Source organism: Larus michahellis, chromosome 2 (genome assembly GCF_964199755.1).
Source record: "Larus michahellis chromosome 2, bLarMic1.1, whole genome shotgun sequence".
NCBI classification, from domain to species: Eukaryota; Metazoa; Chordata; class Aves; order Charadriiformes; family Laridae; genus Larus; species Larus michahellis.
This window is the reverse complement of record NC_133897.1, coordinates 63,236,135-63,252,960: the sequence shown is the minus strand read 5'-3', so window position 1 is coordinate 63,252,960 and position 16,826 is coordinate 63,236,135. Positions and strand designations below refer to the sequence as shown.

The 16,826-nt window shown below is 41.3% G+C and overlaps 1 protein-coding gene across 1 annotated transcript in view; it reads left to right on the top strand.

Annotated features, from left to right (window-relative positions):
* Positions 1-12,069, top strand: part of TPPP (tubulin polymerization promoting protein) — a 57,827-nt gene extending 45,758 nt beyond the window's left edge. Inside the window, exon 4 of the mRNA XM_074575690.1 lies at positions 11,636-12,069. Coding sequence (XP_074431791.1) covers positions 11,636-11,830 — 195 coding nt within the window. The 3' untranslated portion in view covers positions 11,831-12,069. The remainder of the gene's footprint in view (positions 1-11,635) is intronic.
* The last annotated feature ends 4,757 nt before the right edge of the window (positions 12,070-16,826 follow it).

The window sequence follows — 16,826 nt, the reverse complement described above, 5'->3', positions numbered from 1 at the left end:
ACCAGTTCAACCTCAGTGTATATTCAAGAGAGTCCCTGACCTGCCCCTGTAGAATAATTTCAATTGGGAATGAAATTCCCAATGGGATGATCTCATTCAATCTTCTGCCCACAGGAGGGTTAACTTCAAAGCTAGATCAGGTGGCTCAGGGCCCAGTCCAGTCAAATTTGCTGTGAGGGTGGTGTGGGTGGCGGGGCAGCACAGCAACAACAACACTTTAACAACTGGATGATGGGTGCTCAGGGTGATGGTGATGTGGGACAGGATTGTATTCTCACAAAAAGGGACCTGTGAGGGAAAGAGCAAGGAAGCCAGAGTGCGGCCCACAGAGCGCAGCAAATGAGACATAGCAGTTAGAATCATGGAATTGCCTGCATTGGAAGGGACCTTTCAGGTCATCTAGTCCAACCATCAACCTAACTTGACAAAAGCCATCATTAGCCGTATGTCGAAGCCCTATGTCTACCCATCTTTTAAATACCTCCAGGGATGGTGCCTCAACCGCTTCTCTGGGCATCCTGTTCCGATGCTTAATAACCCTTTCAGTGTAAAAATGTTTCCTAATACCCAGTCTAAACCTCCCCTGGTGCAACTTGAGGCTGTTTCCTCTTGTCCTGTCGCCTGTTACTTGGGAGAAGAGACCCAGAAATTCCACTAAAGACTATGTGAGTCTGCTTGAAGACTGTACAGTGGTGGTCTCAACATGCTGGAAGACATACTGTCCAGCACATGGACATCTATTAAGATGTAGTAGTAGTAGTCCACAGGACTACCATTAGCACATCAGAGTCCTTGGCTCCAGAGGGAGGAGCCCTCTATCCAGGTCCTATGCTGCAGAGTGCTCCTGTCTCTCCCTGGAGGTCTGGGCAGTGGTGGCCTTTCCTGTGGGACATGTGCTGTGCTCAAGGCCCTGAGATTCCAGATTAAGGGGGAAGATGAAGAGGAGACTGACATGATATTTGTGGAAAACGCAAGATACACAAGGTGAGGAAGGGGCAATGGCTGGAGACCAAGTGGATGGAGACTATGAAGATGGAGAAGGCTGGGAGCTTGTGACTTCTAGCAACAAGAAGTCACAGATGTGTTCCACCTACAGATCTCCAATTTCAGAATAGATATCGTACTCTGGGTGCTGGTGAGGATCAACAAGACCCATCAGAATCAGCTAAACCTGAACTTCATGTCCACACAAAAGGGAAAAAGTCATTGATAATGTCACCCAACACTACCTTGATGCTATGGGGACATGCAGGTTCTTTTAAGGATCCTTGGTAGAATGAGAACAAGCCACAGGTTTGTAGTTATAATTAGAGCTTTATTATTATAGAAAGATTTTAGCAATTAGTGTAGCTTACTGTTACACTGAATTCCTATCAATTAGGATAGCTTTCCTATTACCGGAAATTGCAGTTACCTATATTTTTCAGTCACCTGGACCCTCTGCAGATCAGGTCAAATTCTTAATAATCATCGCGCAATAAAATAATCGTAATCTGGACTCTGACTTTAAAAGGTACATGAATCATTCACTGAATGCTCGGAAGAATAATAACGATGGAGGGGGTGTCACGGTACTCTAGTCTACAGTGAGGGTGCTCCTCCTTTTCTCTTCTGTTAACGGTGAAAGTGTCCCCTATATCACACCAGGAAGCCTGAAAGCCTTGAAGTCTTTCTGCTCATGGATCAGATTAAAAATCTTTCGCATAAACTGATCTATTTATACCTCTCAGTTTGGGGGCTTGGCCTATACAATTTCCATAAATTAGTGGATTATGAAGAGACTACCAGACAATCAGTATGCAGGGATTCTAGCTGCAGGAGACAGCAAGCTGCAGGTGATAATGGCTGCATAATGATCTTTATCTCCTCCTGTCCATTGTGTTCCTCGGATGTCTTGCCCTTGCTTTGACCTAATGGTGCCGCACCCAGCGTAGATCAGGCCGCGGTTGGCATGGGCTGCATGTTAGCCAAAATAGGAGCAAGACTTGAGTGAACAGTCACAGGAGGCATCCCTGACCACCAGGGGATCACAGCTTTTGCCATCCAGAATATCTCACGTGCAGTTATGCTTCCCTGTTCCATAATGGGTGTCAACAAGCCCTGGCAACATTGCTGTACTAGGTGTCATAAGCAGTGGGTATACAAATGAATTCCAAATTGTTCTTTGAAACTTGATCACTTGAAAGTTGAAAAACTTTCCTTTAGAATTTTTTTTTTTTCACATTTTGTAGACAGTTTTAGGTTCTCGCCCTTTACAAAGGGTCTGGGTGTTACCAGGTAATACATAATTTTGAAAACCTTGATAAGATTGCTAATGTTGGTGCTGATTCTGAAGGCTCCCTGAACATGTTAATTACATAAACAGATCTCTGTGGCAGCCTTTGCTAGGAAGAAATGCAAGATTAGATACTGAAATTTTATGGTTGAAGGAGCAAATACAGAAAGCCACCCAGTTTCAGTGAGGAACTCAGAAGGATGATTGCAGTTCACAGAGTGTAGCCAGGAAGAGCACGGCTAAAACATGTACCGTTCTGGTAAGGAGTAATATTGACACCTCACCTGCTGCCCGTTGCCAGCATTTTCGGCAGTGCAGGCGCTCCCAGCGCCCCGCTGCTTTGCTGCGCGCAAGTACTGTTACTGGGCTGCTGCTTGTTTTGAAGAGCAGCGTTGTGTCCTGAACGGCCGGCACCAATTTTTGCAGCGCTCCCGTCAGAGTGTTAATATCGTTGATTTAATGATGTAGCGTGTGAGTTGGGAAATGCTTGCAGCCTGCCATTTTGTCAGGTGGTGTTTGCCTCCAAGACTTCCTTTGATCCACCGGTTACTAAAAAGACACAGTACCTAAGGCAGGAAGGGAATGTTTCTGCACTATCTGGACATTGGTAATTCAGGCAAAAACAACCCAGAAAACCTTACTGCAGTGTTTTGTGTCAAGCCAGGAAGTTTCTGCTTAAGCTGTAGAACAGCTTTAAGTCAAACGTGAGTCTTTCTCAGTGATGGCAAGCAGCGGACAACATCTTCAGGCAAGCTGTTTCAGTGGAGAGAGGAGTGCGTGGTGAAAACCTCTGCGCTTCACGTCTGTTTTGAATGTCTGATACTCCTGAAGTCCAGCAGCTTTTCTTGCTGCGTTGACTTCCCGCTAATTGGCTCTGGAGATCCTTCTTGGGAATGGTGCCACGTCCTGTGCAAAGCCGCGTGGCGCCCAGCTAAGGGGAGCTTGCCACAGGCTGTGCTCGCTGCAGAAGTGGAAGCGGTGCAGCCGCAGCTGTGTGCTGCTGCACTCACCGCGTTGTCCAGCCTCTCGCATCGTGCCAGGCGAATGCGCCAGCTTTCCTGGCATTGGCTTGGTGTTTTAACCTGAGCGCTTTGTGAAAAGGATGGTAATGAGTGCTGGCAGAAAATGAAGAACACAGCCCTAGCAGCATTGAATTGTCTTCCTTCTTCTTTGCCTCAGCTTTGTTCTGGAAGGAAGCGTCCTGAAAGCGTGGGTAATCTTTTAGTCTTACACTGTTGCCCTATTTTCAGGGTTATGGCACAAGCTTCATAGCATGCTTCTAAGCCTTTGATGCCAAAGTTCCGATAGAAGTCCTGTTGAGTTAATAAAATTTATGCTGACTGAACTGCATCGGTGCAGTTTCTCTGCTGCAAACAGGGTAAGCCAGTGCAACAGCGTAGCTTTCAGTGGATGTATTTTTCTTCAGCAAACTGCTATATTCTTCTGCAGTAGTGTTGACAGAATGTACTAGCTAGATTTCTGTGCTCGCATTTCCTTTTTACTGTAGGATCCCTAAAGATTGATAGTACATTTCTGAAACTTATTCTCAAAACTGATGAAATGGAATGTTTCAGTTGCTCTGCAAACTGCTCTTTGATTTATCTTGAAACAGAGGGCAAAATCTGCCCGAGTTTGCAGAGGTATTTTTATAAGAAAGGAGCAGGAAGGCATGTGGCACTGTTGTTAAGGGTGTCAGGGTTTAAAAAGACTCTACAGCTTTCATTTTCCTGTCTGTGGTACGAGGGCTGTTTCAGACAGATAGAAGTTGGAACATGGGTAATTTGTAATTTGAATGAGATGTTGGATTTTTTTGTTACGTTTTGTTTTTTACCCCGGGTGTGATCAAACACTGCAACAAGTTGCCCAAAGACGCTGTGGAGCCCTCCATGTTTGGAGGGTTCAGGACTTGACTGGAGAAGCTTCTGTGCAAAGCGGGGAAAAATACTGAATTGCTAACAAAAAATGCACGATTGCTTTAAATTAGCAAATCTACTGTTCTAAATAAAAATTCTTTTTATTTCCCCTAACTGCTTCTGAGACTGTGGCCTGTTCTGGTCTTCTCAGTGAGGTTTTGGTGTGAGAGGAGTTTCAGTTGAAAGAGGCGGGAGGCATACATACCTTTCCTGCCTCATCTGAGATGTTCCCTTGAACTTGGAGGTCATGTAACCACATCTTTGGTTGGAAACTGACAGTGAAGGAGCAACAGCCATTCTTAAAAGATTTTTTTTATCATTAGGGGGAGCACGATGGTCCAGCAAAATATCAGCAAAAATACAAGCTTGAACAGGTCTTTGTCAGTGATCTCTTCTTTTGGTAGAGGCAAAGACGCTGAAATTATAGCTGCTGGCGTGTGTTAATGGAAACAAGTGAGTGAAGGGAAGAATGGTCAGTCTTGGAGAGCAGAAGTCTTGATATTTTTGGAAAGTACCTTTGGTGTTCCAAAATGAGTTTATACATGGATTATGTTTGATTCTGTTGTGCTAAGTAAAACTTTTCTCTGAAAGAGAAAGTTTTTTTAAAAAAACCAAAAATGTTATGTGTATCTTCTGTGATATGCAAACTATGTGCTTAACTGTATATGCAAGTAAGAGAAGGAAAATGGAGGCTTCTGTGGGCTCACAGAAAGGAAACGAGGAGGTTGACCCCCAGTAGTTTATTGCCTTTAAAAAAATGGAACTAGAGAAATTATATAACTTAATGTAGGTAGTAACAGTTCAAGCAGAATTGCTATATGACAAGACAGAATCATTTGTCTGTGATTCATTGTGAAAAAGAAGGGAGAGTGTTGACTTGCCAAGATGAAAATTGTCCTCATCTAGCCCTTTGTGCTGTTCACTATATTTCTTCCTACATTTTCCCTCACTGATGAGGGATGGTCAGCTCCCCCAGCCCTCCCTTTTTTTTATTTGCCTCCCACTGCTTACATGCAATTAGTAATGAACAGCTGGGTTGCACGGAAGGATGAGCTCCCAACTACCCTGTTAATTATTCTTGCCCTTTGCTCAATTGCAATTTAGTCTCCATAATTGGTTTTGTTGTTCATAACCAGAAACAGCATTTTGATGTAAACAAGTTGGGTGCACATTTGGTTCATAAAGGCAGTTCACTAAAAATAAGGCTTCAGCACATAAAGGAATCTTTTAGGAATAAACTTGTCACCTTAGGACGCTGAAAGTGATGGAACAGCTAATCCTAGAAATCATTTCCAGACACACGAAAGTTATCAGTAGTAGTCATCGTGGCGTCACCAAGGCGAAGTCATGCTTGACCAACTTGATAAACTTATACGATGAAGTGACTGGCCTGGTAGATGGGGGAAGAGCAGTGGATAGTGTCTACCTGGTCTTCAGTCAGGCCTTTGACATGGTCTTTCATAAGAGTCTCGTAGCCCCTCAAGCTGTTGCTGTAGGGGCTGGATGAGCAGACAGTGGTGTGGAGTTTCAATTCAGCGAGGTGGATGGAAAACTGGCTGAATGGCCTGGCTCTGAGAGTGGTGATTCATGGTACAAAGTCTATTTGGAGGCCAGTAACTAGCAGTGTACCTCGGAAGGGACATGCTTGGTTGGAGACCAGTAACTAGTGGTGTACCTCGGAGGGGGCGTACTTGGTCTAGTCCTGTTTAACATCTTCATTAGTGATCTGCACGGTGGGGCAGAGTGTCCTGTCAGCAACTTTGCTCATGACACAAAGTTGGGAGGAATGGCTGGTACATCATCCAGATGCTGCCATCCAGAGGGACCTTCATAGACTGGAGAAATGGGCTGACAGGAACCTCAGGAAGTTCAGCAAAGGAGAAGTGCAAAGTCCTGCACCTGGCTAGGAACAGCCCCGTGCACCTGTTTATGTTGGGGGCCACCCAGCTGGAAGGGAGTTTGTCAGAAAAGGACCTGGGGATCCTGGTGGACACCAAGTTGAACATGAGCATGCAACATGCCCTTGCCACATGGAAGGCTGCTGGTATCCTGGGCCACATTAGGCAAGGTATTGCCAAGCGGACCAAGGGAGGTGCTCCTTCCCCTCTGCTCAGCACTGGTGAGGTCACATCTGGAGTGCTGCGCTCACCTCTGGGCTCCCCAGTAGAAGACTGATATAGAGCTACTGGACAGAGTCCAGTGAAGAGCCATGAAGATGATTAAGGGACTGTAGCATCTCTCCTATGCAGAAAGGCTGAGAGAGCTGGGACTGTTTATTCTGGAGAAGAGAAGGCTCAAGGGGGAATCTCATACCGGAAGGGAGGATGAAAGAAGATGGAGCCAGGCTCTTTTCAGTGGTGCCCAGTGATAGGACAAAAGGCAGCGGGCACAAAATGAAACGTGTGAGGTTTCCTCTGAACATCAGGAAACACTTTTTCACTGTGAGGGTGACCAAACACTGTCATGGTTACCTAGGCAGGTTGTTGTGGCTCCATCCTTGGAGATATTCAGAAACCATCTGGACATGATCCTGGGGAACTGGCTGTAGATGAAGGAGTGGGTGTTTGGAGCAGTTGACCTCCAGAGGTCTCTTCCAACCTCAACCTTTATATGATTCTATGATATATAGTACCACTAGCGGCTTCTGGTTGAGGAGGAGTCCAAGACAAATGTGAAGACCTTGTGTATTCTAGTCTGTATTTACAAAGGCTTTTTTAAAAGAAGGCATCTTAGCAGGATGCTTAAATTGCCCCAGCCCTTCTATGTAATGTTCACGTGACCTTAAAGAGGAAGTAGTATTTTCTTTTTAATGGATATGCATTTGTCATAAGAAACATAAAAGGAGAAATGGGGTGTTCTGCATAACCAAACATTATCAGGCATCTCATTATCTCTGGTCTTTTATGTGGATGAATCAGTTCAGGGAGTGAGAGCATAATATACAAGGAATTAAAATTGCTTGAATTTTGTACTGTTGAGCCTCCCATTTCATAGAAATTGTGCCAGCAGGAAACTAACAGGGGTTGCCATCTTTCAATTGTAATGTTCTGTCACATGTCGGAAGGGGTGCACCAGTGACTTCACATGCAACTTAGGATAAGACTGCAGTTCTTGTTCAGTTAAAAAAACTTCGGAGAAAGAATGTTTGCCTTGCAGCTACTGCCTTTATGGTCATTTTACATACTGTGACTCCTGCGATGCAGGAAGCTTTCTTATCCATCCTGGGTTGAAAGAGCACAGGATGTTGGATCACTGTTGTTCTTGCTCTGGATTTGTGATGTTCATTGTGCTGGGGCTTTAGGTTGGGCTGAACTGTTTTTCAGGACAAAAAGACTGGTTTTTTAATCTCTGGTGTTAACTTACCTTTACTTTGAATGTTGATGTTTCTTTCTCCCTGAACATACACGTATCAACTTTCAATTAATAGATAGGAAAACCAAAGGTCTGAATCACTGTCCCAAGTCATTTACTAAATAAGTGTGATATTTATTTTTTTTCGAGAAATGTGAAAAGGGTGCTAAAACATAGAGCTATTTTTTGTATTTCAACCATTTGCTATATTGCCATTGCACTTGGAACACACTTGGCTCTAGCAGATGAAGAATGAGTTATAAAAGAAAGTTTTCATGTTAGTCCTAGTACAAATCTTCACCAGAGGACGTAACAGCGTTATGAAAGAGACACCAGCTGGAAGTAGGGGATGGGAAATCTGTAGACAGATGACTGGTAAGCTCCAAATAGAGAAGTATCAAGGGAAATTAATGGGGAAAAACAAACAAAACCCAAAAACTCCACTCAGTGCAAAATCCTACAGAAGGTGAAAGTAAAATTTATTTGCAAAGTCTCTACTAAGCTGGTTCTCATTCATATATACCTATTTTCTAATAGTTTTCATTCACTCACACTCTCACAGTCAAGCACAAAGATGCATGCGCCAAATCAGTCACGTTTTGGCACACACGTTGCGTCCCCTGTGTGTGTGGGACACAGAGGACAAGGGATGCTCACTGCTGAGATATCAGTATGTCTCCTGGGTTCTTCATGATTGACAATGACAAACTAGGTTTTGGATAGATGTTTCATGACCTTTAAGAGACAATAGTAATTACAGACTGGTCCTTTGCTTCAGGATCTTACTTCAGCCTCCATGAATTGTAGGCCATCCAGTCTTTTTGTCCTGAAAAACAGTTCAGCCCAACCTAAAGCCCCAGCACAATGAACATCACAAATCCAGAGCAAGAACAACAGTGATCCAACATCCTGTGCTCTTTCAACCCAGGATGGATAAGAAAGCTTCCTGCAATGTTGCTCATCCTCTGTTTTCTTTGTTGGTTTGAAATGTGGGATGTGTCCCTGCCCGTGGCAGGGGGTTGGAACTAGATGATCTTTAAGATCCCTTCCAACTTCGATTCTATGATTCTGTGATTCTGTGAAATGTGTCGCTGTTTTCCCAGTAGACTAACAGGAAAACAAAAGGTTCATGTATCACACTGCAACCTTGTTTCTACCATCTTGTTAGGATGCACCTGATTTTTTTTCTGGTAAGTCATCTGTGTTGTGGTCTTATCAGAGTGCATACTGTCTTGATGTAAACAACACGTTCCTCAAGTTTCTGAGACTTCATGTGAGAATGTGGAGTGTATGCACATTTAGAGAACACTGCTTTTCTGTAAAGCAGTGGTGATTAGATACAAGGAAAGTAAATACATGTTAAGTTGGATTAACTTTATACTGAATATTGCCCCTGTCTTGCATTTAGAGTGTTGCCATATTTACAGTACAAACACGTTTATCACTGATACCATCCTGTGGCGTTTAGCAATAGTGTTATATAAGTAAACACAGAGCAAAGTTTAGTCCTTTGATTATATGATAAACTGTCTTGCATCTTCTACAACAACTTCTTCTGGTGTTAGGAACGATGAAAGATCCTTTGGCAAGAATCGTGCCCTAACTTTTTTCCTTGCTGGCTTACATGGGGAGAGTCACAGATTTTTCTTCATTTTTTTAGTAAGTTTGTTAAGAGCACACAAGAAGTGTGTTAATAGTTAAGAAAATGACTTTAGTAAGAAGCATCATATGTTCTTTTGGAGGGAGAATGATCTAGTAATAACTTAAACATGCATAAGAAACTTGCCCACATGTATTCTATCCTACAGTCAGTCTTTATTAGTTTGCTTCTGCAGCTGTTATGACCTGTGAGGGGTTTAAAATGAAATGGGGACCCCAAGTATTTATACGAGTTAGGCGAGACACAGGTACTGCCCCCTAATCTAGATGCTTCACGGTTCAAAATGGTGGTTGGTGGAAGACTTTATTCAGTCAAGCAGTCTGTCAGTTTGTCTTCAAGTGGTGGCTGGGTCCTTACTCGTGAACACTGCATAACAGGAAACACTGCACCATATAAAAGCTTATTCCTGATGGTTTGTGCCAGGATTTTTGTTCAAGGTACAAGCCCCTGTGTTTCCCTTCACTTACCAAACAAAACAGTGGTTCGCAAGTATAAGGCTTAAAATAGCACAGAATTCCTAGTGCCTCTGGCCAGGGTGAAGCTAGCAGGTTGTACAATCTTACAGAAGTGTGTTTCTGTGTTTTCCCTGAGTTGTCAGAGTAATTTCCGGTGAGCAGACAGTCCTTTGGTTCTGTTGCGTTATTCAGTAAATCGAACAGGTTGTACACAAACACCCTGAGGAACAGAAAGAATAAATTCTCAAATGGACACCAGGCCAGGAGTTTTTTTTTTTGCTGCTTTTGATGTCTCAGCTTATACATTTCTATTGCATTTTCATTTTGTCTAGCTGGGCTGCTAATACAATTACTGATCACAGGGTTTGTTTTTTTTAATTAGCTCTACTGTGAATGCAGGTTTCCTGGTTATAAGGTGCTAGCAGGCCAATGTGGACAAGAAAACTGTATGTATTAAGAAGCAATACTTCTTCCTAAGCGATGTCTTAATTTCCGTTTTTCAATGTAGAAAAATAAGCACTTCTGCAATTAATACTCTGAGACTGCAAGGCAAAAGTCCCTAGATGTCATTCAGCAATACTGTGTTGAGAAATGAATGCTCCAGTTGTCATTTTCTTTCAGATAGTGACAGAACTCACACCTCCACACCATCTTTCCCCTCAGGGCCTTATGTGAAAGTAACACTGTAGAGCAGTGCGATATTGTGCGTCTCACATATCGGGTATGTTTGGAGGGAGAAAAGCAGTAAGTTTGCAACCTGAGATTCTCATTAAGTAGTTATGTATGCGGACAAATTCCCTCAAAACAGTTTTTATTTAAATGGTGTGGAGGATGTGTGGCTTCCATGCTGTACACGTTATTAGCATTCATTCCCAGTCTAACTGAATCCAAGTATCCTGTTCCTATTGGTACAGATTTGAGCATCTTTTACAAGTCTCTGATCTTTTAATGTTCAGCATTAAAAGATACTCGACATATGTCATCCTATGGAAGAGCCTGTTTGTTAGTTCTCATTAATGAGCATTTATTTGGGCTGAGGATGGGTAGAGGGAGAATGAGGTTTTTGATGAAATCTAAGTTTCCCAGAGCATTTACTTCACTGCAGTAAAGCCCATGTCACTTTTGTCTCTAAAATGCACCCTAACAGGGTAGTGCACACAAGAAAGATACACAAATTTTATCAGTCTTTGTTTATCTTAGCTCCATTTCCACTACTCCGCAAAAATCTTTTGTGTTTTCCCTTCACCTTTAGTGCCCTTTCTCTTCTGGTTTTAAAATGTAAACTTAAGGATCAAAGGGACTGCTCCCAGTCCAAGCACACAGGTTAGCATGTGCCTGTATTGTTCTGCAAAATCTCTTTTTCTTTCTGTTAGTGTAGGCAAATTTTCTTAGTCTCATTGACAGCAAAACTTTGATTGTTAAATAGCCTGATACGACTCAGTGGAAGCAATGTAGAGGAAAGTCTTTGCTCAATCCCATTTCATAGACTGCTAATTTGCCAACATTGAAAATAACTTTCAGTCCTTCTAGTTTGTTACTTTTGTCATGAATCCTAGAGTTTAGAATAAATTTGTCTCTTGAAGCAGTTAATCCTATCTGTATTGGTTTGTTTTTTCTGTATTGGTAGAACCAGACTTTTATGCATGGATTTTGATGTAATGGATTTTGAACATGGCTGTTCCCTATGACTTCTTCATATCTTTGGTGCTTAGAACTTGATTATTACTCAGAAGTATCCTCATATTGAAAGACTGTTCCAGAAGTTTTTGACATAACTTGCACGATTTTCTTCTTGGCTATGATTGTTGTCATTGTATGTAATGGCAGGAAACAAACATTTTTTGCGTCATTTTGCTGGGAGTAGATATTTACATAGTCTCCATCATTAGTAAAGATTTAGATGTTGACAGCAAGTACAAATATCTGTATTAAGAGTAATTTATTTCTGATGTGTTTTTTTTGTTTTTCTCTCTTCCAATAGAAAGCCATTTCATCTCCAACTGTATCACGCCTTACAGATACATCAAAATTCACGGGTTCTCACAAAGAGAGGTTTGATCCCAGTGGGAAAGGAAAAGGCAAAGCTGGCCGAGAAGATCTGGTGGATGCTTCAGGATATGTATCTGGCTATAAGCATGCAGGCACATACGATCATAAAGTACAAGGAAGCAAGTAAGGCTGAGAGTTTACAACATAGAGGGAGAAAGAGAGGGGGAAAGAGAGTATATTTTGTCAGAATGATGTAGATGAATCCCACAGGTTTTGGTCATTGTGAACGCTAAGACTATGTTGTCAAGAAGTTGTTTTCAGGAACTGGAACTGATTTCAACATCTGCTGAGCTACCTGCAGCACAACACCACTTCGTTACATTCCTCATGCGTATATTGGCAAAAATAAATATATTGGTACAAAAATTACATCATTTTGTTGAGCTTTCGACAAAAAAAACCCAAACCAACAAAGTCAAGAGCAGTTATACTACACTTTGTCAATTCAAGCAAAAGGTCTCAAACATTCCTAAATGTCCAGTTGCCCTGAGGATGTTGAAGAGAACCTCTTTAAAAGAGGGTCTTTCATAGCAGTCTTTCTGAAGAATATCCCATTATTTACACAGCCTGATTGGACTACTATTTTGGGGCTTTTTTAAAATGTCTTATACAGGATCTGGCACTCAAAACATTCAACAATATACTATTGGGGAGTAAGTGGTTGTAATATACAAGGTGCTAGCCTGTAAATGTCACGCACCACTCATGAAAAACTGAAAAAAAGCTATTTCTAGGACAATATAGGTTCTAAACTATTTTACACCAACAGAAAGAGGTGGAAAATACCAGCCCTTACTTTCCTCCTGTCTAAACTTTGTGCTTGTTACTGTGTGTACTGTAGCATGGTTCTTACTGGCTAGATTTGGATGGAGCTATTGTACTAACCTGAGAGGTGAGGAACAAGTCATTACTAAGTCTATTAAAGCTTTTTGCAGTCTGTTTTCAAGTTTGCACTGCCTCACATTTGAAATGAAGGGGGCATTAAGCTAATAATGCTTTAAAATGTTACGACTAAACACTGCCAATCAGATTGCTATGAAGTGAATGTTATTATGCACGTACATTGGCACATACTCTTTTTAAGCTATAACATATGTCAGGAAAGTTTATGACCCCTCGGAATAAGGACATTTACAATTAATATCCATGTAATTAGGTGCAATTTGCCCACAAAAATATACTATTATAGCTGGGCTACATTTTATGTTAGATTTGGTTGAAGCCAAGGGATTTGATTCTCTGTTCGCTTTTGCTGCCCAACTTGGGAGCAATAGTATTGTTGGGCATGGCTTTCCTTGCTGTAGAAGGAGAACCAATTCCACAGGCTTAAGGTACAGGCAGCTGAGTGTGACCTGCCTGGGACCCAGAGTGCCAAAACAGCTTAATAGGAATAAAAATAACCCATTTTTTATATTGGTTAAAAGGCAGAGAAAAGGCTGGTCCAATTTTCCACAAGAACTGAAGAAGTAACCTAATGTATTACTCTGCTTCTCTAAAATTTTGAAAAATAAGATTTTCAGGATTCAAAACCAGCCCCTAGCAGTTTTCCTTTGCTTGCTTTCAAAAAGAGCTCATGCACTGATTTTCATGTTCAACTCTGAATAAAGGTTAATAAATGTATTGCTCTCACCCAACCCATATCAGCACCCCCCTCAGAGTACACAAAATTTAATGAGCAGTGTGTGCCGTCATGTGCCATGCAGGTCAACAGTCTGTATTAGTCCAATGTCCGGTAACAGAGCACTAGTTTTCAGCCCTTAAACTGTTGATGTTTTCTCTTTCTAACATTGAATACAAGCCTTTCTTGTAACTTTGCCACCAATGACCCTTTGAGCCCATACATCAGCCTGAAACCAAAACAATAGCAAACAAAGGCAAGGACTTCCTTGTGGACTCAGAGGTTTTTTTCTTTGTTTATAATTTATTTTGTCTTTTGTTTTGAAGAGGGAGGGAATTTTGCCAAAACTCAGCACGTGTTCTTGTAAAGACTTAAATGGTTGGCTCTGGTTACCTGGGAAGATTTTTGATGTATGTAAGGATGCTCAGGATGAGAAGCATCCAGCTTTGTAAAGCCTTTCCAAGAGTTACCCATTGTTCTTGAAGAAAAATTTCCATGGAATGAAGGATTACCCACTCCTGTGTTGCACTGGTGACCTGTCGCACTCTGAGGCAGAAAAGAGCATACTGTGATACCAACAATGGCTAAATTATTCCAGCATAGTAGTGAACTAAATGTAGAGAACCTTATTCTACATCACTGGTACCTGTGCACCTGAAGAAAGCTCCAAGATAGTCCTGGTTTTTATGAATAAAAAGGTTAAGCCTCTAACCCTTGGTAAGTCCTTCAGTTAAGTTACAGACAAAACCAGCGTCCCTCTTCTTCCCATTGACTTTAAGACTTGACTCATAACTCACTGGTAACTGAAAAGGTCTGGATCAGCCCGAATGAAGGATGAAGTCCAGTCAACTGCAGAACCCTTTCAGCACACTATTGATGTGGCTGTTTGTCACTAGCTGGCTGCCTTGTCTGGCACATCAGGTGGTACTTAACCTGAGGTGCGTAAGTGCCAGGTTTTCTGAAGTACCCAAATACTGAGTGTCAGTAATGCCAGGCTGTTGCTACGCAGGAGGAGTGATTGGTTAGGAAGATTTTAAGGTATAACTAGGTTTTAAGTTGTTAGTTTACAGTGTGAGAGAGACCAGCATGCTCATAAGATAGAAGGCATGCAAAGGAATGGAGAATGTGACAGATCCAAGCTGACGCTGGCTAGAAATTGAGCTACTCTCTCTGCTTAGAAGAGGCTGATGGAAATAGCTGGGATTCTGACAGAGTTTACTTTGCATTACTTGTACATTATAAAATCCTTATCACGAACCAAACCACTTTATATGGACCTGATGGAAAGTTTTTTTAAATACTTTCAGTTGCATGGTAAGCTTTGGATCAGGACCTGAGGAGATGCTTCAGATAGCAGTATTTTATTTTGAGGAACACACTTTGTTTATTCTTCATTTCTACAGTTGGATAGTTTTAAAATTCAATCAAACAGATGCATGAAAAGAAGTCACTCTGATATCATAGTGACAAAGGGAAGTTGTAGCTGGAAAGATAGTACTTTGGAAAGATTTTTCCCTTTTACTGCACTTAATGTGGAAGATAAGAGCTATAAGAGGAATAAAACCACCACATCCAGCTTTGTATTAGGGGTTCAGACACCTCCTTAAGCTCTTACTTTTCCACTAATATATGTAGGAAGTCAAAAGCCTAAATACTAGCTTGAATGTTAGCCATAAGTTCCAGGCCTGCTTAGGAATGAGGCAAAGTACATTTTCTCATTCATCTGCCATTCCCTCAACTCTCAGGACAGCACGTACAGCTGATACCTCAGAGATGAGGGGAAGAGGTAGCTCAGGAGGTGCAGGATGTGACCCATTTTCAGCTCTTGAAGTGTTGTAGAACATATGTTTTTCCTGTGTACCATACTCCTGACTGTAACTAAATGTCACGTCTGAAGTAAGTACATGGGTACCTAATAGGGTTTACACTCATCTCCTTTTCTGGGGCATCTCAACTCATTCCATCTAACTTTCCCGTCTAATTTTCAGCATCCTATACCATGCAGCACTCTTCTGTGTGACGTCTTCTATAATAACCTGTTGTTCCTAATTATCTTCGCTTTCATAACTACTGAACATGCTACCAAAAGAAATGTGATCAGAAAGTTTAGGTAGCTTTTAGCAATAAAAACCTTAAAGAACAAACGCAAATTACACTGTTCATTTACAATTAAATCCTTAAATACTATGGCAGTACACAGTCTTACCTGTATCTCCACTGAGGCTTAACCTGACCATCAAAGGCTTTGCAAGATTGAGGACAAGAAATAAAAATCCTCACTGAGGCAAAAGAGTAGTCTTTACAACTAATTTTCTAAAGGTAACCTAGTTTTTAAATAAAATACCCAGAAGTCAAATGGGTTTTCTTATTAGTGATTGCTTACTAATTCCCTCTAGTCACTCCCTGTGCTTCAGTTACTTGTTGAGAATTTTGCAACAATCTTATCAATATGGAAATATCAGAAACAAAAAATTATTGTCCTGCTTTTTGCGGCTATCAAAGCTATCACAATAGTGTTACTGAGAAGCAGACATTAAAAAACATACATTCTTTCAACAGTCCTATGTGAACAGTTGTCAGTAATTGTAATCAAATATTTGGAATCCCAAAGGAAATGGCCAAGATCTAGCCACTTTTTCCTTTTTTTAAACCTACAATATTTCTTATCTCTTTTTCACTTTAGGGAAGGGAAAGGGAGATTTCAGAACTACTCACATGTCACAACTTGTGTTCTTCATCAGCATAGAGATTGTCCTTCAAAGATATTTTGGATTGAAGTACAATATTTTCCATGTATTTTACTGACCTTCCCTAAATTAAAAATTCTTCTGACAACTTTTTGCATTATAGAAAACTTTGCTCATGAAGTAGCATTTCGGTCTCCCATATTTTCCCTTGGTTGGCTCAATTAATACTTTTTATGGTAGCTGGAAATAGCCAGAGTTAAAAGGCAAATGACTGCTCTGGGTTTGGCTTGCAAGTGATAGGTATCCCAGCCATCTGTAGAGAAAATCCTTGTGTACCTTTTTCCAAAACCAAGAGTTTAAACTTGTAATTGATAGGTTTTTTCCTTAAGGCTTGTCATAGTTATAAAATAAATTTTAATTCTTTGTGGCTGCATGTATGATATTCAAAACATAACCCTGCCGTTCAGTGATGCATGTATTCTGGAGGCATGTGCCTGTCATCCATGATGAGAATTCTCTGTTTGCACTGGCCAAGAAACAAACCTTTTACCTTCATGATAGAGCAAATGTAATGTGTTGCACTAGTGTGTGTCCTCCTAACTGACTGTTAGCCTTGCGTGTGTGCCAGAATAGCTACACCTTTGTGTACATTGTTTGTAGTGTGAATATTATGTTCTTGGCTATTAGTTGGTAATAAGTAATGTAATACACAAGACTTGTACAGGTTTGTGTGTGCGTATACATACTCTTTGGATCCAGCTAAGTAATTAAACCATATAAATGTTAATCCAAACCTTCAATCTTATTAGGGACAAACT